We start from the raw sequence: 24,531 nt of genomic DNA on the forward strand, positions 1-24,531 counted from the left end.
GAGCTGGATCGCCACATCTGGTCTGCCTGTGTGACATTGGGCAAACGAGCATTTGAGTCTCAGATGAGCCAAATGCTTCCAGTTGCCATTGACTTAGACTGGGCATTCTGGATACTCAGGATCTCCATATATTAGGCCCTTCACCTTTCTGTATCTCAGTTCGCAGTGTAAAATGAGGATGATGATGTGCTCCTCTCTCACAGGAGTTTCTGAAGATATATTCATGAATGTCCATGAGGCACTATGATATTACAGTGATGGGGATTTTATAAGCACTTGGGGCTTGTTTACACTTGAAATGTTACAGTGGCACATCTGCAGTCACTGTAGTGCTACTGTGTAGCTGCTACCTATGCCACCAAGAGGGGTTCTCCTATTGGCATAGGTAATCTGCCTCCCCTAGAGATACTGTAGCTAGGTCAATGGAAGAATTCACGGGGATTTATTTCAGTTTAAGTAGGCCACTCGGGATGTGGATTTTTCACACCTTGGAGCAATTTCGCTAAACTGACCTAATTTTCAGTAAGAGAGAAACACAGTTATGGCTGAATATTTTTGTAATTGATTTTCCGGGGTTAACAAAGTTTCCCACCTTAAATTATGAAATCTCAGGATTTTTGAAGTCCAGTTGGCTCTTGTAATGTTTGTTTAATTTTTGCATTTCCTTCAGGCTGGACAATAACAAAGTCAGTTTGGTTTTAAAAATAAAACAGCTGGATTTTTTAAAAGCATTTCTATTGGCATTCAGTTTTGTAAAAGCTTGCTTTTTAAAAAAAACCAAAAACTTGGTTTGGAGCCAAATCCAAGTAACATCCTTTGAACCAGTCCACTGATGGGACATTAAAACAAGTGGGAAGTGTAAGCACAAGTTTTATCTTGTAGCTCTAAAACCAGTCCAACTCCCGTTACTTTCAGCAGAAATTGGATTAATTGGATTGGCTTGTATCAGAAGAAGGGGGGGTCAAGCTGAAAGACAGAAACTTTTGTGGAGTCATCTGAGGGTGAATGTAGTCATGAGCATGATCTGTTGGCTAGAGCACGGGTTAGGGAATTGGGACTCTTGTGTCCTGTCACTAACTCTTCTGTAAGCAATTCACTTTACTCTTCTGTGCATCAGTTTATACCTCTGTAATAATGGGTGTTATGGAATTGGAACTGCTCTGTAATAATTTATAAATGCTGTATGTTTACCTGGATCTTGGACCATTTACTGTATAAATATGGGTTGTAAGTAAAGATAAGCAGAGAGTGAAGGAATGGCTCAAGATAAATTACTTCTCTGCAGATACTTGAGGGATGTTCTGAGACAATACCAGGGCAGGAAAAGGCCCACACATACTGGAGATGAAAAGGTTTTAGAAGGAACACACTTTCAAAAGAGAGGGCAGGGTAGAGGCGATGTTTGGGGCAACCAGACTAAGATAAGCACATGGTGGGGTTTCTGAAAAAGTTAGGCCGACTTCCGAAGAGAAGAACACGGGTACTCAAATTTATTCAGATGTACAAGATAAGTATGGTGGTTGTACATGGTACTGTAGCCCAGTGCTTGGTCTACGAATGGGGAGAATTGCAGAATTCCAGCTGAGGATAGGTAAAGGCAAAAGGCCTGAGACTTGGTGCACTCAGAGACCACAAGTGGGGGGAGGGAAAGGTGCAGCCAGCCCTCTAACCATGTCAATAGGTATATAATTATACATTATATAAAGCCCCAAATGTGCTTTGTGCTTTAGACTGGTATGTAGACAAACTCCCTGCTTCCAGGAGGTCTACCGTTCATATAAAAAAAGATGAAATACGTGTTTGAAGGGATTCCATAAAGACTCAGGTATTGAGCAATAAGGTAGCATAATTCCACTCTTTTCTTTTACTTAATGTTTGTAAAGCAATTTCAGATCCTGAGATGAAAAATTTTGTAGCTATGAAAAGTCTGATTGAAACACAAGTTTCTCTTCCCTTATTTCTGCGACACCAGTGTAATATCTTGCCAGCCTATCCTAAAAATATACACTATAAGGTGAAGGTTAAGTGGCAGAAGCAAATCCTTCCTGATTTGTACTGACTTCCTGGTCTGGGGTATGGTATATGAAACTCCACCTATTCCTGGAGGCAAGAAGTTTTTAGCAACTGTAAATGCTTCCAAATGCTAGGGATGAAAAGTAAAAGTGACTGATAGGTAAATTACAGTTCCTCCTCCACTAATTTACTTCAGTTGCCTTTGAAAGTTGGTCAGGGATTGCTTTCACTGGAGCAGATTAATGTCAAGTTTTGCAAAAAGAAAACTATTCCAGTTCTGCATTGAATAAATTGACCTAGAATATTTTTCGTTCCTGATCTATTTATCTAAAAGCTTAATTCTACCCCCACCTCCTTTGCTCCTTTTTCTGACTCTGAAGTCTCTCTTACTTTCTGCTTCTAAACTCTGTCTGCCCCTTGACCTCATCCCTTCTCATTTCCTGCTGTCCCTAATACTCTTAACTTTAACTGCTCTCTCTCTCTCCTCTGTTTCATTTTGTTCTCCCTTCACCAAGTTTAAATTAAAATATTCTACAAACTAACATGACCCTCTAATTTATGCCCTATTTGCTTTCTCACCTTTCCAAAATCCTTAACAGTGTAGTTTTTGGGTTGGTTTTTTGTTTGCATTTTGTTTTGTTTTTGTTTTTGGCTGTCTTGATTTCCTGGCTGCCTGCTCTTTGGTTAATCTCTTCTAGTCTGGCTTCCACTGCCTCCACTCCACTGAATCTGCCCGACTAAGGTCACCAATGACTGGCTTCTAGCTAACTCTAAGGGACACCTCTAGTCTCCTCCTCCTGTATCTGTCTGCCACCTTCAACACTTAATCACTTTCTCATGCTCTACTTTCCTCTCGATTTTTGTGACCCTTTTTCTTGGTTTTTCTCAGACCATACTGACCCTTCATGGCTTCCCCATTCTCGGAGTCCATTCAATTCTGTGCTCTGTCCTATGAAGGTAACTCCTAATTTTTCTCTTGAACACATCCACCCAACCCTTTCTTGAACCTCTAGCTGCCCCTCCAACATCTTTTCCTGGTGCCAAAATTATTTCCATTGACCGCTCCATATCTATCTTGTCTCTGTCATCTGACTAATTTTTCTTTACCCATCTGTGAGCTAGTCTTATCTCATTTTGATTACCGAAACAGTCTGTGTGGCCATCCTGCTTCTCACCTCTTCCCATTGCATCATCTGCTTTTCCCACTGCTCTGACCATGTCATCCTCCTCCTTGAATTCCCCCACTATCTCTTATAACATCAATTTCAGCCCATTCCAGCTCTCCTATAAGCTTCTATGTAATACTTCCTTCAGCTGCATCTCTGCTGTCATTTCATTCTCTTTTCCCCTTCCTATGCTCATCCCAATCTCTTCATTTTACTCCTCCCTTTGTGGCCTTTTTCCTATTCTCATCTTCACACTCTTTACCATGCTGCCACTACTCCTGGGTTCTAGGTTTATTTGTATAAGAAGTGTCAACAGTGTGCTTGCTAGGCACTTGTTTACCAAGTCCTAAACACATTTCTCTGTCTTGTTTTTGACTAGTTAGTCCCATAGAGCAAAGTCTGTGAGGAGTTTCTAGTATCATCGGAAGGAACATGCACGCGTCAGTAAAGGTGATCTGAAAATGAGAACATAAAGGGATTTGTACCTTTTTTTAGTTTCTTTGATATATTAGGAAGGCCTGAGGGGCTGTTTTTTTTTCTCTCTCTTCTACCCCTCCAAAAATATCACAAATGTCAAGTCGTATTTTCCCATTTCTTGCTGGAAGTTGTCTTGAATGATTCCTCAATGTATGTGCAGAGCTCTCAGCTGTTTATTCAAGGAGTGTAATTGCTAGTTTTGTAGGGAAGAAACCTGTATTTCTAGAGCGGGGCTGGGGGGGAGGGGGCAATGGAGGAGGGAAGAGAACCTTTCTTGGATACTTCATAAAGAATCAATAGAAAGGCACAAACTCATTTTCCCCCTTCCTTGTTTGCTGTCTTTAAGTCTCTGTTTGTTTAATGGAAATTATTCAGGAATTTATGGGGCAGATAGGAAGAAAGTATAATACTGGAGGTCAGTCCCTTAAAGGACAAGTTTCAGGGCTATTGTTACATTATTAATCTGAATCAATATTCAGGCTTCTAACAATGACCTTGAAACAATCCATTGCATGATTCCTTGCTTCTGATGGATTTTTATAGAGTTGTTTTTAATCTGTGAAAACTGCTATGGAACTATTTGGTATTTGTGCTGTGAAAATTTCAGTACACAATGCAAATTTATTATTATTTTAATTTATTGTTTGTATTATCGTAGCACCTAATTGCCCTAGTCATAGGCTGGGACCTCATTGTGCGGGGTGCTGTAAATTCACAGAACAAAAAGATAGTCCCTGCTCCGAGAGTTTACAATTGAAGTATAAGGCAAGAGATAGCAAATTGATGCAGACAGAGGAGTACAAGGCAGTGATCTCAACACACCAGCAGCCTAGGGTCTTAGTTGCTGTGTTCAGCAGAATTTTAGATTAAGTTTAACAACATTGTCTGTGAAGAAATCCTTCTCAATTTGGAACTGATGTGGGGCTACCTTATAAGGTCTGCGGAAAGCTGCCTTCTTCTCAGTAGGAGGTTGAACTTTGAGGCTGAATTACAAATAGTGTCAGTGTTACTAACTGTTTCTAGCTATACTGATAATTCAGATGATATGCTGGTTTTATTTGAAATCAAATATCACAGGTTAGTCCTGCTTTGAGCAGGGGGTTGGGCTAGATGACCTCCTGAGGTCCCATCCAACTCTAATATTCTATGATTCTATGAGTCTATGAATAAAGTTGGAAAAATTTAAAGATGGAAATCCTCAAAGGTCTGTCAAATATTTGATTTTTATTCAAGAACTGACATTGGAAAAAAGGGATTACCTCTACTCAGCAAAATGTATTGAGCCAAATGCATTCCTGGTTAACTTATTGACTTCTTCAGTGGAGTAGTTACAGAATGTATATATTAGACCCAGTATTTCTAGCTAGTTAGCTACAATATCGCCTTCAGGAATGGAATACTGAAACAGACTGTCAATCCTGCATACAGTGTGACAGCTAAACTATGCTGCTATGCTTATTAGAACTGTTAAACTAAGTACAGTATTGCCTCGCAGAGCTAACATGAATATATACATCGACTGCTTGACAACTGCCTAATTAAACTTCCTTTTTGAAATTCAGACATTAGTATAATGTCAGATAAAAGCCCTTTTAAATCATAGGACTGGCAGGGTCTTTGAGAAGTCTTCTAGTCCAGTCCCCTGCACTCAAGGCAGGACCAGACATTATCTAGACTATCCCTTATTATCAAGATCTACACGTGTAGCTCAAAAAGTGATATCCAGTGACTACTAGGTTCGTGACCATTGGTTACATCAGGAAATGTATATTCTTCTAACTTTCCTATTGTAAGATGGTTGCTTTTGTCTGAATAAGTTATTGACTACAGTGTGCATTTAGTAGATCTCTATTAGGTAACTGTCTTGACTGAATAACACATATAACTTATAATAAATTACTGTTCACAGGGGAACCTGTGGGTTTTAAAGAGGTATCTCTTTCTTTCAAAAAAAAAATTAACCACTATATTTGGAATATACCTATATACTAAACTGGACATTTTAAATACCTCTTATAACAATCTTTCAGACTTAATGAAGTAACCAGTAAATCTATAATCTGGATTTCTTTAAAATAATAATCTATAATTTTTGTTTTAATTAAATATCTATAATATTACCAAAAGTTATAATAATACTCTAGACCATTTAACCATTTTTAATCAATGAAGATTATATTTTATTTAAATCAAAGGCAGCTTGTAGCTCTTCTCAGGGTATTGGATCAAAACTTCATTATGCAGTATATGAACACAGGAAAAGGTACTTAAATCTTGTAGAGCACCCTCCATCTGATAGGTATTAAGAGGCTTAGTTCAGTCACATGAAAGCATGTGCTGCAAATGCTACACCATGGTTGTCTTACCCCCAAATGGTAATTAAACCTTTCCTTTTGCACAGGAGCACAAGCTGATTTGCTTTGTTTATGGCTTTAAAATTTTCACTAGTTCACATAATAGTTAAGATTAAGAATTTATTAAGGGATAAAGACTGCTTTGCATCTCAATATTGCTTTCAGTCAACAATAGCACAAACATTTTTGAACAAATAACATCTATAAGGATTGCTTTTCTTGCTGCAAATCCTTATTTCCCTCCTCTGTACCACAGGTTCTTGTTTCCAAAATTGGCACCATGTTCTGTTCTGTCATGATGGGCTGCAGTCTAAAATAAAATAACTTGTAATATGATACACTAGGTTATTTGAATGATACACTAGTTATATGAATAACTAGGTTATTTTAAAAAGATCTTTTTTTATTAAGGCCAGCAAATCAGCCTAGTTCAGGTTTTGCTGTAAACATGATCTGATTATTTACATCTACCATTATGTTTTAGTGAAAAATGGGGGATTATTTTTTATTTCCAAAACTAGAACATTTTGGCTGAAAGATAAATTACGAACAACTACTAGTTTGGCAGTAAGATATACTTTAATCACAAAATGGAAAGAGATACAGTGTGGTAGAATCAAATTTCATTAGTAGCACAAAAAGGAAATAATGACACTAAACATTAATTAATGCAATGTTCAAGTTGAAAATCTAAACAAAATTAAAATTAGGAGACAGTTAAAAATATAGGTTTTTTTGGTGAAAAGTGACTTCAGAAAAGTGGCATTGTAGGGTTGCATGTTTAATGATACATTACACATACAGAACAATAATTTTATATGCAGAATGTTGCTTGGGTTATTTGAGTTTTCATAACGGGAATTCTGCGATATTCATTTTTTTAAGGCAAAGATGCCATTATGTTGTAGAATAGAAATTGGTTTCATTTAGCATTTTTAAGGTATCCCAAAATGCTTCCATAGCAAAGAAAGATATTAATAGTGTAATTGTTTAAGCAAAACGCAGCTGCTGTTGTGTGTTCAACAATAGCTCATGCAAACTCTTGGATACTAGGATTTGCTTTTTGGAAGACAGTTAATTAGAACTCTGATTTTTGTCCCTTCTTTTTCCTAAATGCCTTGGAATCTTTAATTTGCCGAATGAAGGGATTTTAATTGAACATCTCACCCAAAACACTCTAGTACGGTGCAGAACACCACAATATTAATACATTAAGCTCAGAAGGGACTGTTAGGATGATCTAGTCTGACCCTCTGCATAAAACAAGCCCATAGAATTTCATCCAGTAATTACTGCAGTTTCTGATTTGAGCTACAGCGTATTGTATCTGTTGTAATTCGTTGAGGAGGTTTGCTGTGAGAGGGTGCAAAATAACATTTCAGCAGCATTTAGAGTGGTGGCTACAGAAGCTGAAGTATAATTAAACCAAACCACACTTCAAACCTACTTATCAAAAGGCTGCTCATTTCTTATTTCTAAGTAGCAATAATAGGGAGTCAGGAACATAAGTGCATATCCATAACATTAGCGTTCTAAATGAGTGACTTGCCAAGAGGGCTGAGTGAATTAAAGCTGTTGTAGGGAACGGTCCAAGATGTATTCTTGCTCAGGAAATCTTATAGACAATTCTTGCCATTTGATGCCATCCTAGTGGATTCAAAATGTTCTTTACAAGGCAGAAGTAGGCAGCAAAGGCTTAGCAGAATCTAGAGATGAGCGAACTACATTAGAGTTGGGGAAATGCAAACACTGCAGAGCAGGTGTCTCAAATATTTTTATAGTTTGCATGTCTTAACAGAGATTGGGGCAGAGTGGGAGGGAGTGTCAGTGAGATATTCAATCTCAACATCATGTGGCAGCTACAGCAATTGCTCTTACAAAAATTAATATGAGGAAAGAAACTGGACTTTAGCAGCTGGGGATAGGAGTCAGCACTGTATAATCAGCCACTTCTTCCCAGACTATCAGAAAGTGCTTCATAGACTGCCGGAGGTTCCTACTCCGTAGCCTGAGGATGCTAATGCAGCACACTGTAAAAAAGTATCAAAAAGAATCTACACAGATCCATCAGCTCTTTTTGACAGTGACTATTATATTTTTAGCCTTGTAAAACCTGCATTGAACTGAAATAGAACATCTTTACCTAGCAGAGCTGCTTTGTATATCATTGTTTAGGCTGCCTAAATGCTACAGTCATGGGTGAGGAGGCACAGCAGTGGCTTCCTATAATGAAGTTCTTCAGGAAATTGCTGACTTGATCCCATTTTGTATTAGATCAGTTTTGCAAAGGGTTACCGCTGTTTTTGAGCCACTTTCATACAGTCTACCCCATATGAACTTTATTTGGCTCAGGAAAACATTCTCTTGGTATCTTTCTTGTAGTCTTGGCTAACAGAGCCTGAGAACAAGTACAGGCAGTGTGGGAAAATCTAATCTTTGACAAGCATAACAGAAGCCTTGTTTTCACCCGGGCTGAATGGGTCGGGGAATTGCCCCAGGTAAAATTGAAAGTAATGTGACTGTCAGTTGGAAGAAACTCTCAAATCACTTCTCCCCACTCACACTCAGCTTGCATAGGCTTGTTTCTGGAGATGCAAATAGTATCTTCAGACAGGAAGTGCTATAGGCCTTCATTTAGGGGCATGGTAAAGATATAAGACAATGCCTTCCGGGCAGAAAACAAAGGTAATGCTCAGGCTTAAAATGGAGGTCAGGGTCAAGTTTGCTTTATTCCTTCTCTCTAAGTGGAAACAAAGTTAGGCCCCAAATCTTCAAGGAGCTCTGGGTGGGTGCATCATTGCATCTGTGTGGTGCCCTGTTGACTCCAGTCACATTTTCTACCTGTGTGGAGCGCCTTGCAGAATTGGGGCCTTAAAGATTATTCTATCTAGAATAAACTTGTGTATTCTCAACAACTACAGTGTTTGGAGAGACTGTAGCCTGATTTTGCGTGTTTTAGTAATTTGAATGGGGTTATAGGCTCGCCAATTGATCTGATCAGAAGATGATAGACAAATAACTGATTAAAAGAAAATAAATAATCAAATGGATAATGGATAAGATTACAAGCTTATTTTAGAGACTTGTGATACAGATATATCTACAGTGTGCTTTGGATTAATATACTCCCACCCTTCCCTAATGACCTGGTTGAGAGAGATGTTTGGTTCCTCAACTCTTGAGTGGAGAGCTCAGGGGCTAAGAGCTATAAGGCTAAAACTAACACTACAAATAATACTAAGTATAAACAAAAAACAAAATCTCAACACTAACTAAAGGAAGCTGCAAGAAGGAATAGCTGACGATCGCCCCAAGTAATATGATTTGCTCCTTCTTATACCCTGAGCTTCATGGGTCCTCCTCCTAAGTCCAAATTTGGATTCTTTACCCCACACTTATTCTATAGGCTGGCAGGTTTGTGCGTATTAATGACATATCCGCATTCTTTCCAGATGGTTTGTTTATCTCACCTTTGTTACTTCTGGCCCTTTTATGGGTTCTGTGGTCTATCTATCTGAAGTTTACTCAGGGCATAACCTGAGACAGCCCCCCCCCCCCCCCCTGTTTTGATGCCTTCTGACTTATCTAGGGTAAAGGTTAGAACCATATATGTCTTATCCTTTAACTCATCATTACTTATCTGGGCCACAGGTCCTGAACATATGTATGCTAACTGCCTTAGCTTTCATACAGGGACACATGCAGAGTCCTCCACTTAGGATGGAAGAATCCCATGCACAGCTACAGACTGGGGACCAACGATCTAGGCAGCAGTTCTGCAAAAAAGGACCTGGGGGTTATAGTGGCTAAGAAGCTGGATATGAGTCAGCAGTGTGCCCTGGTTGCCAAGAAGGCTAATAGCATATTGGGCTACATTAGTAGGAGCATTGCCAGCAGATCAAGGAAAGTGATCATTCCCCTCTATTCGGCATTGGTGAGGCCGCATTTGGAGTATTGTGTCCAGTTTTGGGCTCCCCACTACAGAAAGGATGTGGAGAAGTTGGAGAGAGTCCAGTGGAGGGCAACAAAAATGATTAGGGGGCTAGAGCACAAGACTTATGAGGAGAGATTGAGGTAACTAGGTTTGTTTAGTCTGCAAAAGAGAAGAGTGAGGGGGGATTTGATAGCAGCCTTCAACTACCTGAAAGGGGGTTCCAGGGAGGATGGAGCTAGGCTGTTCTCAGTGATGGTAGATGACAGAACAAGGAGCAATGGTCTCATGTTGCAGTGGGGGAGGTCTAGGTTGGACATTAGGAAAAACTTTTTCCCTAGGAGGGTGGTGAAGCACTGGAATGGGTTACCTAGGGAGGTGGTGGAATCTCCAGATTTAGAGGTTTTTAAGCCACGGCTTGACAAAGCCCTGGCTGGGATTATTTAACCAAGGTTAGCCCTGCTTTGAGCAGGGGGTTGGACTAGAGATGCGTTAGCTGTTTCCCATGAAATGGATTAAAAATTGACTAACTGATAGGTCTCAAAATGTTACTGTAAATAGGGTAAAGTCATTGAGTGGGTCTGTTTCCCCTGGGATCCTGCAGGGATTGGTTCTTGTCCCTGTGCTATTTAACATCTGTATCAATGACCTAGAAGAAACCCTAAAATCATCACTGATAAAGTTTGCAGATGACACACAAATTACGGGAGTGGTAACTAATGAAGAGGACAGGTCACTTATTCAAAGCAATCTAGATTGCTTGGTAAACTGGGTGTAAGCAAACATGCCTTTTTAATATTACTGAATGTAAAAATATACATCTGTGAGCAAAGAATGTATGCCATACTTACAGAAGGGGGGTTGGGGGTGGATTATTCTGGGAAGCAGTGACTGAAAAAGATTTGGAGGTTGTGGTAGATAATCAGCTGAACATGACCTCCCAGTGTGATGTTATGGCTAAAACAGCTAATGAGATCCTGGGAAGCATAAATTGGGGAATCACAAGTAGGGATAGAGATGTTTTTAATCTCTGTATTTGGCACTGGGGCGACTGCTGCTGGAATACTGCATCCAATTCTGGTGCCCAAAATTCAGGAAGGATATTGATAAATTGGAGAGGGCTCAGAGAAAAGCCAAGAGAATGATTAAAGGATTAGAAAAATATGTCCTATTTTGCTAGACTCCAGGATCTCAATCTACTTAATTTAACGAAGAGAAGGTTATTGGTGACTTGATTGCAACCTATAAGTACATAAGTGGGGAAGAAACATTTGATAATGGGCTCTTGAATGTAATAGAGAAAGGTGTAGCATAATCCAATGGCTGGAAACTGAAGCTAGACAAATTCAGACTGGAAATAATTTTTTTAAACAGTGAGAGTAGTTAATAATTGGAACAGTTTACCAAGGGTCATGGTGGATTCTCCATCACTGACAATTTTTAAATCAAAACTGGATATTTTTGTAGAAGATCTGCTCTAGGAATTATTTTGGAAGTTCTGTGGCCTGTGTTATACAGGAGGTCAGACTAGATGATCACAATGGTCACTTCTGGCCTTGGAATCTATGAATCATAATACAGTGCTCCAAATAGCAGACTCTTCCTTTTTTTGTTTTTTTTTGTTTTTTTTGTTTGTTTGTTTGTTTGTGGCTGTACCATCTATCTCTGAAGTAAAGATGTTTTTTGTATCTAAGAAACTTATGCATCCAAGCCCTCTTCTTTCCTCCTCCTCCAACAGGATTGAATCTCTAACTGTGCAGCAGCAAAATGAAATGAAGACCAGGAGGGGCTGACCTTTTGGTGGAATGCTGTAGTGTTTCCGTTGCCAAAGAGTTGTCAGAGCGTCTTAGAACTTGAACTATTAGTATGCATAGCATCTACTCAGAATTGTCTGTTAACATTATAATCAATAATGGCACAAATATCTACACGTGTCCAGGAAACCTGCTGTGTCCCTAAACCTTTAGTATATAATCTAGCTGCTATCTTCCTTCCCGATAAAATATCACCAGTATCAGTTAAGAGCTTAAAGCCACTACTAGCATAATGGAAAGTTCCACTTTCTCCAGGGTGACTCACTAATTAATAAATCCCTGGGATATTCTGCCTTGGATGTCAAAACATCCTTTGTCAATTTACAAACAGATGCAGGAAGAGCGTATACTCCAGCTAGTGATAGGGTTCCTATGTGTGGGGCTCCCTGCACTAGGGTTAGGGTTTCTATGGTTAGGGTACTTGGAGCTAGGTTTAGGGTTCCCCTAACTTTTTGGTTTTGTTTTCCTCCTAGCAAGGAGCACATTTGTGAATGACAATATAGATGTGTGTGTGAAGTAATGAAAACCACCATTGCACAGTAGATGCATTAAAAAGGATCTTTTCCTTCCCTCTTTTGCAGTAAGAGAGCAAAAGGGAGGCATTTCTTAAATTAAGCCCAGATGGTATGTACCCAATGTGCTTATGAGAAGTGACAGAATGATTCCTTACAGAACTATTGTGGAGTTCCACAATACTAGAACAATGGAAGTCACAGCAGGGATGGAAAGGCATATAGCAGCATGAATCCCTCCATACTTATGTTCTCCTTTAGATCTTTAGGGGACCAAAGAATTGCCAAAGTAGGCCCCAACAGGGAATGCTGAGTTCTGTAAAAATAATTCAAAAGAGGCTACAAAGTGGTGAGCGCCTAAGACCAGAGAAGAAAGCAGGATTGTACATTTACTGTTAGTTTAGAAAATTTGGTAGTGGCTGCAGTGTAGCATGTTTACTCCTTGTACCTGAAGATCAAATTCCTCTACTGCAAGTGTGAATCCACCATCTCAAATAGTGAGGACATATCTGTAGGTGAATATCAAGATGTTCCTCACATGTTGGGGTCTTCTGAAGTTGCTGTGGGTCTTCGTGCCTTTCCACTCATACCACTCCACAAGAGCTTTCCGCAAACTTGTCAATTTTGTTTCTATAGCACGTCTTCTGAATGTTTTGGTGCTTCACATCCACAAAAGTACACATGAAGGTGTGTAGAAGTCTTCTGGTGTCCCCAAGAGGCCTGTACCTCTTCCCAGCGGTGCCTTGAGTAAGAGGCCCTTCTGAGCCAGAGAGAGGCCTGAGGGTTTTAGAATTAACAGTATTGCCAACCCCAAATGTTCAAAAATCATGAGATTGGCTTTAAAATCATGAGATTATGTAAAAATAATAGATTTGGAGTTTATTTACCTTTAGGGTGCACTGGGGTCACATTTTGAAGTTTTCTCCACAGTCAAAAGGGCTAAAAACTTACTTTTTGTTTAAGATTGAAGACTGAAATCATCACCTATCTCCTCGACTTCAGGAGCTGGGGCTTTAGGTCATGAGTCTTGTGAGAATTATTGTTTTCCTTAATCATGAGAGTTGGCAACACTTATTAACAGTTATCAACAATAGTTATTAACTCCCTTTGCAAAGATTCACAAGTGGCTGGAAGGAGCATAGCATTAATATGGGCCATGTCTTTGGGCATTCAGCTCAAAATAGAGCAATGCATGCGGGAGCCTTCTCTCTGCTGGATGGGGGCGAAGTAAAAGATGATGGCAGCTGCTCCAGTTTATGTATGTATGTATGGGACTTGGATTTTGGGAAGATACCAGCCCAGCCTATCCATTTTTGGGAATGTTTGAACATCCTTAACATACGGTAATTGCTATCAAAGTCTCAAATGGTGCCGTATTTCCAAGGCTACTGCTGAAAAGTCCTTCGTTAATTATCCCAGGGATTCACATGTGCAAGTGGTGACCTTCTTCTTTTGCTCCACCCCAGTACAAGTATATTTATGCAGTAAAATGTAGTCAGACCTGCTTGTTGCCTAATTCTTCCCCTTGTCAGTTTCAGGTCTAGGAGTGTCATCTTGGGTTTGGCTCAGAGAAATGTCTTCTGTTGTAAAAGTGTGACAGATGTTGGAATTCAACATGTGGAAATATACCTGATGACACTTTTTTGGGGGGATACAGATTTATACAAAGGAAAATACTTCCTGAGGGAACCAAAACCATCTGATTGTGTCAGATTACTTTCCAGGGAAGAAGTGACCCTAAAATTGAATAGTTTTTCATAGCATCATGAGACAGGCATGATATCTTAAACTTCTTCCTTCTGAGTAGGATAGGGTTAAGCTTCCCTTCACTCTAATCTTGTGTCAGGAGTAACCCACAGCTGGCCTGCACAGATTCCTGACAGTGGTGCTTGGTGAGTTTTATGATGTAAACATCATGTAGTTCACACCTTGCAGGTTTCACGGGAGCCACAAACTTTGTGGAAGGATTTGAATGAGGAGAGAGTGGTTGGGTAGGTTTTGGGAGAGCCTTTCATGTGTAAGGAGCAGCATGGAAGCAAGTAGAGAACTGCCTGTGGGAGGAAGAAACAAAAATAAATCAAGTACAAAGAACCAGAGTTAATTTTGCATAAACAAAAGGAGTGGCTGTCCTGAAAGACTTAAGTAATAAAAATGTGTTCATCTCTATACCAACAGGACTTGCACTGAAAATTGGGGAGGTTGAAAGGAAGTGGTATTCATCTTTCTTCTTCCCCAGCAAAAGGAAACAAATAGAACTGTTTCTTCAGTTCCTTTCATACTTTGGGGCAACCTGGCATACTTTACTTTAAATGCCAGCAAAAAGGAAGTTAACAATAAAGCATGTCAAGGCTCAAAATTCCTACTGGGTGTCCTAGGGCAGGTATTTTTGGGCAGAACATCTGTTTTCTGAAATTATCCTAGTGGGATGTCTGGATTAGTCATGTTGGTGAGAGAAGGGAACAGATAGTAAGCAGAGCCAAGGGAAGCAGGATGAGAAAGAAGGGGAGGTAACCGGGATCAAGTATTGAAGGTTGTGTGGCAAAAATGGGGAAACGGGGGCTGCTCTTATTTGCTTCCAATAAAATAAGCTAATTTTTCAATTAAAAATTATTGGGGAGACACTTTTTCGGAAGAGGAAGAGAACCATAAACAAAAAGAGAAACGGAAGAATGAAACTAGATAAACAGAAGGCATGTGATGCTCCAACTCTATTAGTGAAGTATATTTTGGACATCTTTCTATCATACTTTTCTAGGAAAATCCCCTCAACAGGTGTTTAATTTGAAGGAGTTGATGGCAGAATGCTATTGCTGCTATGGTATTACTGGTCACTTCATGTTAACACAGCAGATATTTTAAATATTTTGTGCTACTGTGTGAGGAAACTTTCACAATCAATTTCTGAGGGTTATATGTAATAGCATTTTTTTACCTGTGTAGGTAAAGATCATCAGCAATCCCTACTTTATGGGAATTGATCACTTGATTTCTGAATGCAGTCCGAGCCTGCGAAGCATGAAGTGGAGATGCCTTCCCTGTTATGGGGGTTGGATCCTGTCTTTTCTGCATTTGCAAGACTCTACATTAAGGATATAAAGGAAATGAAAGAATCTAAGCAGGTTCCAGGTATGTGTATATGCTGATTATTATGGTGTATATAGAAATGTAATAGGTTTAATTAGTAATGCGGTGTTATTGTAGAACAGTATCAGCTTTACAAAGCTGCAGCCTTATATGGTACTCTCTATCCAAGGATCTCAGAGCTCTTTTTGAATGCTGATGAATGGGCTCTCATCACACCTGTGAGATAGGTCAATATCATTCCCATTTTACAGTCAGGAAAACAAGACCCAGAGGTCAAAGAACTTGTCTTAATATACATAGAATTGTAGTGACAGTGCTGGAAATGGAACTTCTTCTTTGAGTGGTGTCCCTGTGAATGCTCCACTCTAGGTGTGTGGTACATCCTGGATCAGAGATTTGTCAGCATTGTTTGTCTGGGTTTTGCATGCACAGCTGTGTCTCATGGTGCCATTGGTGCCTTGAGCCGTGAGCGACCTGACCCTCTCGGTTCATTCTCAACCATCCGCGGTCCAAGATGGAGCAGCAGTTCCAACTATAACCCATCTTAGTTGTTGTAGAGTACTTGTATAGAGTTAATTTTAGTCAGTAGTTAAGCTCCCAACCTTACCCATTTAAAAAAAATATTTTTTTTCTTTCCTACCTGCATAGATTAGAGTAGTCTTCCCCTCAGGGAATTCGACATCATGCCTGGTTCACCAGGCTTCAAGAGATGTACGTCTTGCAGGGACGCCATCCCAGCATTGGATGGACACTCCCAATGTGTCCAGTGTCTTGGTGAAGGACATATAACACAAATGCAATCATTGCAAAAATTTGAAGGCCAGAGCCACAAGGGACAGGGATCTCTGACTTAAGTTAATCCTGATGGAAAAGTCCATTGAGACCTGCCTCTGATCCTGACCATGGAACTTCTCCTCAACCCGAGTAGAAATCTTTGAGAGGAGAGAGAGGAGTTCACTGGCTAGATCTACTGTGCCTAGACTGAGAACTTATGAGATGCCGGGCTCTTCTGGTACCGTCTGATCAACAGTACTGAAGAAAGCCCAATGTTCTGGTGCAGAGTCAAAGGTCATAACTAAAATGACCTTCTCGACCACAGCACAGATGAAACCTAGAAAGCCACGATAAGCTGACTTACTGGTAGCTGCAACACCGATAATGGCTGCAGCACTGATTCCCCACTACGGCATCGACCCCGAGGCCAGCACTGACCTCAAGTGCGGCTCCGACTTTGAGCACAGTACCAATTATATCAGCATGGACTCCAAACAGAGTGCCAAGTGACAACATGGTGTCGACAACGGCACTAGGTAAGAAACATAAGTCAAAACAACATTACCACCACCAAGCAGACATAAGAGTGACATCTACACTGCAGTCACCAAACCTTGGCATAGACACCTCCCTGCCTCATATGACCAGGGATGAAGCCTTTTCTCTGATACCATTTTCTAGTAGAGAAGATGAGGAAGAAAGAGTCTTTTCACCTCAGCACTCCTCACCTCATAGACCAAATCCCATTTCTCCAGAACCTAGGACACACACAAGATACCACACACAACCGTGGTATGGGCCTCCATGGTTCAGGCCACCCATGTCATACCTAATGCAGTGGCCTAATTGAAACACATGGTTGACATACACGAGGAGTTACAGCAGTACCTCCAGTTCTCATAAGGATAGAACTAGATCCCCAACTTGCTCTGCCTCACCTATTTCAAAACCACCTCCTGAAACCACAGAAGAAATGGAAGACACAACAGAGCATGAGACATCACCGGATGATGCCATAATAACCACCCCCATCTACAAAGGTGGATGACTTCAAATGATTTCAGGAGCTGTTCAAGAGAGTGGCACAAGACTTTGAAATACCACTTGAGGAGGTTTCACAAACTCGCCACAAGATTCAGTCCTTGACCTGCAAGATGCTTACTTCCATCTCACGATACACCAGTGCACAGATGCTTCCTCAGATTGACACTGGCAGACAACCACTACCAGTACAAAGTACTTCCCTTTGGTCTATCTACCACACCAAGGTCTTTTCAAAACTTCTTGCCATGGTGGCAGCGCTTCTATGCAGGCAAGGAATAATAATTGTGACCTGTCCATGCCTAGGGTAGCCACCTGAAAATGCCAAGGTCAGGGCAGGATATAAAAGGCGAGCAGATACTCCCAGCACTGGTGGTTGACACTGAAGTCAGACTTCCCAACCAGCCACAAACAGTGCTTCTAATTCCCCACACTGGTTATCAAGATGCCAAAATAGAAACACACACAGCCCCCTTTACTGCATTTCAGTCTCTGGCTCCCAATCAGCCACTAGGTCCAGTAAAGAGTCCAGTTATTTAAAACTCTATGCTCTTTACCAAAAAGGTTTCTCCTGACCCCAAAGGGTCAGCCACAGTACCAGATCAATACAAGTTTGGATCTTACCTTTAGTTTTAGTTACTAAAGGATTGGCTGGCAGTGTGGTATTTTGGGTTTATTATAAAAAGAAAGAAAACTATAAGAGGAATGTTAAAGGATTAAAGCAATCAAATAGATACAAATGATTTTGAAAGTCCATATATATCTGGTTTCTAGGAGAATTGTGGAGTTTGCAGGCTTGTATAGTCCCTCTGGTGTACATGCAGTACCTGGATGGATCTCAGTCCTTTTGTTTCACAGCTTCAGTAGATGAGCTGATCCAGAAGTAGGTAGGTGGCTGAAGGCTGAAGACGACTGAAGACGAAATGGATGTGGTGCAGCTGCCTTTTATGTCCTTTGGCCTTTGCCATGCTGCTTGTGGAACTTTACAGGAATAAGATGGAGTCCAGGGTCACATGAGTGACTGGTGACTCATCAGGTATATCCCTGGCTTCTCCCCCTGGCCCATTGTACCTGTGAGTTTCCTTAATGGGCCATTAAGCAGGCACTTGTGCTGTAGCCATCTGTCTGGGATGTTGCCCAGACACAGCACAATTTGAAATACAGATATATCAACCTTATCCATAACTTCCATTACACATATAACACATGAACATAAACATTATCATCTTACTTAGCACGTTTATAGCCTTTCTAACAGTACCTGACACGGCATATCTCAAAGGCTGAGGCCTGGGATCCATTTTGTCCATTTTGGGAGCCGGAGACTGAAATGCAGTAAAGGGGGCTGTATGTATTTGTGTACTGGCTTCTTGATAACCAGTGTGGGGAATCAGTAGCATTGTTTGTGGCTGGTTGGGAAGTCTGACTTCAGTGTCACCCACCTGTGTTGGGAGAATCTGCTCTCCTTTTGCATCCTGCCCTGACCTTGGCGTTTTCAGATGGCTACCCTGTGCGCGGAAGGGTCACACACACATCTCAAAGAACCTCAGCACAAAGGTGACTAACTTTCTCTTCTTCATTGTTTTAACTGGTATGAAACAATCTCTCTAAAATTAAGAGACTTGTTTGACAGAGCAGAAAGTCTTTGCTAACTTTCTCTATATGTGTGGTGTTGGGATCTAATCAAGTTTAATTGTAAAAATTATTTTATTTTTTTTGGCTGTGCTTCCCCCGCCACCCCTTTTTTAATTTTTTATGTTGAATTTCTAGCCTTTTCTTTTATTACCTTCATGTTGAAAGGTGGTCACTTTATTGTATTCAAGTGTTTTTAAAAATAGATGCTTTTTGTCTGGGCATGTTAATAGGCAGTAAGAAATAGGAATAGGCTTTGCCTGTTTGGTTTCTAAATATGAATGAAGGATACTTCATGTATTTGGAAGGCCTTGCAGTAAATTCTAGTTTCTATGCTAACTCTTACGCCACACCTTTTATTTCCTAACCATTGTTGAAATTGTATGCTTTGCTATCTGTTTCCTGCTGAGCTCCAGCCAATATCGCCCATATATATAAATTTTGTAACGTAGCATAGGGCTGACATTGGGTTGGCATTATCACTAGGAAGAACCTAAATAAGCCGCAGTTTGTTCCATACTCTGGTGGTGTTTATGTACCCCAAACTAGGTCAGGCAGGATTTAAGACTGCGTTTGGGGGAGAGGGACAAGGGAAGGAAACACCCATAAGGGAAAAATCTAGTGAGTTAATCAGGAAAACCAGTTAGTCCTGAGTAGGTTTATTGACCAGAAAGACTAGGTGCATATATTTATCCTCTTGAATAAAAGAAGGTTCTTGGCTTGACTTGCCCTTGAAGTACTGCTCTTGATTTTTGTTAATATATTCACTTTTCCTTGACACTAAGCATCACGCTGCTCTCCTTCTGGAAGCCAAGAACTGGCTTTATGTTCCCCTGATGTCTAGTGTTGTGTCCTTAGGGATGACATGGAGTGTATAAGACTTGGTGTATTTAATTCTGTAGAAACAGATTTAATAATGGGCGTTTTAAAAGAATCCATTGACCTGGGGGAGTGACAAAATAGGAAGATAGTGCTTATTGTTCAGCTTGTTTAAAATGGGCTATTTGTATTGTGGTAGCACCTATAAGCCTGAATCTGAGATAACAGTCCTATTGTGCTAGCTGCTGTGTACACATCAATGCAAAGATTGGTCTTGCCACAAACAGTTCACAGACTGTTACCTTTAATTACTTAATATTTTCTTGATTTAAAAACAATAATGCAGGGATTGTCTCTTTGTTCTGTGTTTTGTACAGCACCTAGCACAGTGGAGTCCTGGTTCATATTGGGACTCCTGGGTGCTTCTGCAAAACAATTAATAGTACACAGCAGAAGAATTAAAATAATATGAATATCAATAAACATATTCTCTGTTCTTATAAAGTCCTAGACCGCTACAACACTTCTCTCTCTCCCAAATATGCTCCTATTTCTCATTTGCATGCCCTGAGGTTTTATTTGAGAGAGATTCCTCATCTGCCACAGGAAGTTATTCAATTTTTGTCATTAATCTTATTTATAAGACGCTCATAAGGAAGCATCCTCCACCATGTCAAGGTACCACCCTTTTAAAATTGGGGCATGCAAGCTTTCCCCACTTCCTGTGAGTTTGTCTCTCTCTGCACAACCATGGTCATTGCACTCGTTTTTGTATAGATATATTTTTAACAGACTTTGCAGTCCCATATACTGATGAAAAGTCATGGAACAAACATAATTCTAACTCTTGTTCCACTGTTTTGGGGGTGGGAGGTGCGTGTGCGTGCAGACTATGAACCAATGCAGGTGCCTTCCAGCATGTTTGTTTGTTTGTTTGTCGCTGCCCGCCCGCCCCCCCGCCCCCCCCCCCCCCCCCCCCCCACACACACACACACACACACACACACACACACACACACATCAAATGCCATCAGAATAGAACTATACACAAACAAGTGTTCCGGGGAGGCTGATGGGGAATGGGATGGACAATGTATACATTTGCTGCCAAAACTCCCCTCCACTAATGGGTTTGTTAAAGACCAGATGCTGCTAAATATACAATTGGCTATAAACCAGTCATTAATGGTAATTGGGAATGACTTAGGTCAGTGCACAGAGCAATAGGAGGAAATTTAAAAAGTAAATGTAGGCTGAACTTAAGGAAAAACATCCTTGCAGTCAGATCTGTTTGATTGTGGAACGGATTCCCTGGGGAAGGACGGGATGGCCCATCACTCAAATTATTTATATCTGGATTGTACAGATCACTAAAGAATATATTGTATGGAATGATCTTGCACTGGTCACTGGGAATATGAACTAAATGATCTAATAAGTCTTTTTTCCGGTCTAACTGCTAGTATTCTGTGCAACAATGACTAATCGCTTAGAACAACAGTGAGGAAAGCTAGTAACACCAGCCAGTTTCTCTTCTGCTGTAAATGGTGACATGAAGGCTGAAAACCACCCAGATAAAAGCAGCAATTGCCACAGGCCTTAAAATGAGAGTGGGTGTCAAATGCAACAGCACAGTGTAATTAGAGCATGGAAATGAGCCTCTTTCTCAGCATTAAAGTGCAGCCAGCCAGATTACTGCCATTGCAATGTGACAGCATCTTATCAACAAGAAAGGGAAACTACAAATAGCATTAAAGCAGGTTCAGTAGCAGCAGTCATTAAAGATTCTACACTGCTATGATTTTGTACTGCTTAGTTAAAGATGTGGGGCTCCAGTCTTTAGTGAAACTAAGTTTCCCTGATCCTAAAGAGGTCAGAGGGCAGTTCCACATGTATGTTGTATCCATTATACCTCTGTTCAGACTGTCTGTGCAGGGGGCAGAGTGATGGCAGGCAATATTCTGTATTACTATACACTCCCTTTTTCCTGCACTTTAGCTTAACTCTTTGCAGAAGCACAGGCCAGAGCTCTGTCTTTGTAATGCTTTTCTGAGAAGTTCTGAACAAAGTTAAACTGTAGCATTATTTATGTAAAACCCTGATAAATGGATATTAATAATTTTCAATCAATTTTCAGACTATTCTACACTTTCTTAGCAAAACAAACATGTAATTACTCAAGTTTGTAAATAGGTTTTGGAATACTATGAATAACTTTTAAACAGCTATTGGACAGTAAATCTACTGGTATTCCTTATACTGACTTTCCCCCTTTTGTTTCTGTTACAAACGTTCAAATACAAGTTTTCAGCATAATGTTTTCTATACTTCATTGCACACACATCAGAACACATCCCCTCTGATGGGAGGTGATTTCTCAGTCTTTCTAGAGTGACCATAGTATGGAACGTGTTTCACCTGAACTTTTCAGCACTTGAGAAATGGCAGCATTTCAGTCCTTTCAAGCATTTCAGAACTATTCCAGCCCCTGGCTTACTGGCTGACTGGTTCTCTCGGGGTGTGTACATACTGATGGTGGAAAATTCGCCACCGTCAAACTGATTTATCCAGATCGATTGAGTGGAAGTAAAGAACCACACAATTGATCCGGAAGTCAATTTAATAAAATCTTACACACACACACACACACACACACACACACACACACACACACACACACACACACACACACACACACACACACACACACACACACACACACACACACACACACACACACACACACCCCCCCCCCCCCCCCCCCCAAAAGCATAATGTTGCATTGCTGGGTACGCATTTCCCATCGGCACAGCATAGTGGAGATGGCACGTAGAAGAGGATTTAGGAAGTCGACTTAAGTTAAGTTACTACATGTAACTTGCGTAACACCCATCAACTGCCGCTGAACTTCTTTGTAAGTATAGACCAGGCCTCAGTTTCAGGTGAAACAGAATATTGTAGCCTGTATCCACAAAGGTACAGGGATTGGGAGCCAATCCTCATAGCAAACACATCTCTTGGTCCTGCATAGGTGAGCCACTGACAGTCTACAGGGCTCTCTGTAACTCTTGTATTTATAACCACACACACACGCACGTGCACACACACACACCCCCTTACCTCAGCCCTTAAAGGGTGACTGCCCACAGTGATGCCCACAGTGAAAACACCATATACATCTTCTAAACAACTGTTATGCACATCCGCTCACTGCTGCAACCTGTTCTGGAAATTTCTGGGTCCTAATCTGAGTTGCCATGTCCTGCTCTCTGCATGTGCATAGAGCAAACAAGTTTCCAACTAAGATCCCTGTCTCTCCCACTGCTTCTTCCCTCCCAGAGTCAAATGCTGCAGTATAAAATATATTGGTTATATCAGTAAGGGTGGTGAATTTAAAATGTATATACCTGTTTACTAAGAGATTGAGAACATCCTTCACCTCACAGAGGCCCCAGGATAACGGGTAGCTGGTAATGGATTTTGATCGCTACCATTCTGAGCAGAATTCAGTCCAGTGACCGAAAGACAGACAAACTCCTGACGTAGTTCCTCAACACCAATACATCACCCTTCAAAGAAATGCTAGTAGATGCTGTTTAATCTCAGTGAGGTGGCTTTCTGTATGTTCATACAGGGACTGGGAGTCAGGATTCCTGGGTTCTATTCCTTCCTGGCTGCACAACTTAGCCACTCTGTTTCAGTGTACTCATCTGTGAAATGAGCAGAATACTGTACTGAGGGCCTCCACCACACTACAACAATGAAGCAAGACACAATCCCTGACCTGAGATGTTTACACTGCACCTGAAACATAGCACAGGGATGGTGAGGTGTAATTAATGTATATAAAGTGCCATGAGATCCTTGGAAGAGTTTCTATATGAGCATTCATTGTTATTGCAGTGAGCGGGCATGGCTCCCTCTGAGACGGACAGGAAGGGTGCCCTACCCGCCCCAGTGGGTGGAACAGGAACAGCCACGCCCACCCCACTGGAAGCAGAAGGCCAGGACAGGAAGTATAAAGGGAGACCCCAACACCTCAGTTGGGCTAGAGCTCTGGAGGAAAAGGATGTCTTCTCACCACTGCTGGAAGTAGAGCCCGACCGCTACAGCATCAAAACCAAGGAGGAGCTGCCAGAGTGGCCTACCGCCTGGAACTCCGAGGAAACCGATGATGACAATAAAGTCCGGTACCCTATGATGAAGTGGTAGGAAGTAGACCAGGGAAAGCAGATGCTTAGTCAGTGTTGTAGCCTGATACTCTGTCAGCATGCTTCAGATGGGACCCTGCTGACCCGGGGCCGGAACCTTCTGCCACTGTTTAGGCCCTGGGTTGGGATGCGGTAGAGTCGGGTGGGTCCGCATACCCCTACCTCCCCTGCTTTCCCCCCTGGGCATGGCAGCTACCCCACTGTAGGCCAGGAGGCCTACTTGTTCGCACGTGCCCGGCCTGAGGGCCTGGGGCTATAGACTACTTAGTTGCCCAGCACTGACTGAGGGCCTGGGGCTATAGACTGCCTAGTGCTGTGCCCCTGGCTTGAGGGGCCAGAGCCCATAGACTGCTTGCTAGCTCTGCCACTTGGCTGAGGGCCAGGGGCCATAGACTGCATACTTGCCCAGCCCTGCCTGAGGGCCAGGGACCTGAGACTGCTAATTCCCTGTTTTCGATCCTGTTTCTTTAGGTGCAACAGCAAAGGGGCTCCCAGCCAGACAGGGAGGGGTGGCCCCAATGTCCTACAGTTATTTAATCAGAAACAGGGAGCTGACTAAAGGAAAGCGGTCAGTCCTATTAAATGTTTCCCAAGAAGCTGCACAACAAATACACTCAACTCTTAAGATCACAGCAGTGGGTAATTCCTCAAAGTATGCTGTCTGCTTTTATCAGCACAACTTCCATATCAAAGCTTTGTGGCT

At 41.3% G+C, this 24,531-nt stretch overlaps 1 protein-coding gene across 2 annotated transcripts in view; it reads left to right on the forward strand.

Moving 5' to 3' along the window:
- Positions 1 to 24,531, forward strand: part of STN1 (STN1 subunit of CST complex) — a 54,463-nt gene that overhangs the window by 675 nt on the left and 29,257 nt on the right. Inside the window, exons 1-2 of one of the 2 annotated variants that reach the window (XM_067537009.1) lie at positions 14,143 to 14,159; positions 15,208 to 15,393. In XM_067537009.1, coding sequence (XP_067393110.1) covers positions 15,261 to 15,393 — 133 coding nt within the window. In that variant the 5' untranslated portion in view covers positions 14,143 to 14,159; positions 15,208 to 15,260. Of the gene's footprint in view, positions 1 to 14,142; positions 14,160 to 15,207; positions 15,394 to 24,531 lie in introns of those variants that run through there. The other variant, XM_067537008.1, reaches the window with a different exon arrangement.

Source organism: Emydura macquarii, unplaced genomic scaffold (assembly GCF_026122565.2).
Source record: "Emydura macquarii macquarii isolate MOO-44397 ecotype Brisbane River unplaced genomic scaffold, CSIRO-AGI_Emac_v2 contig_3692, whole genome shotgun sequence".
NCBI classification, from domain to species: domain Eukaryota; kingdom Metazoa; phylum Chordata; order Testudines; family Chelidae; genus Emydura; species Emydura macquarii.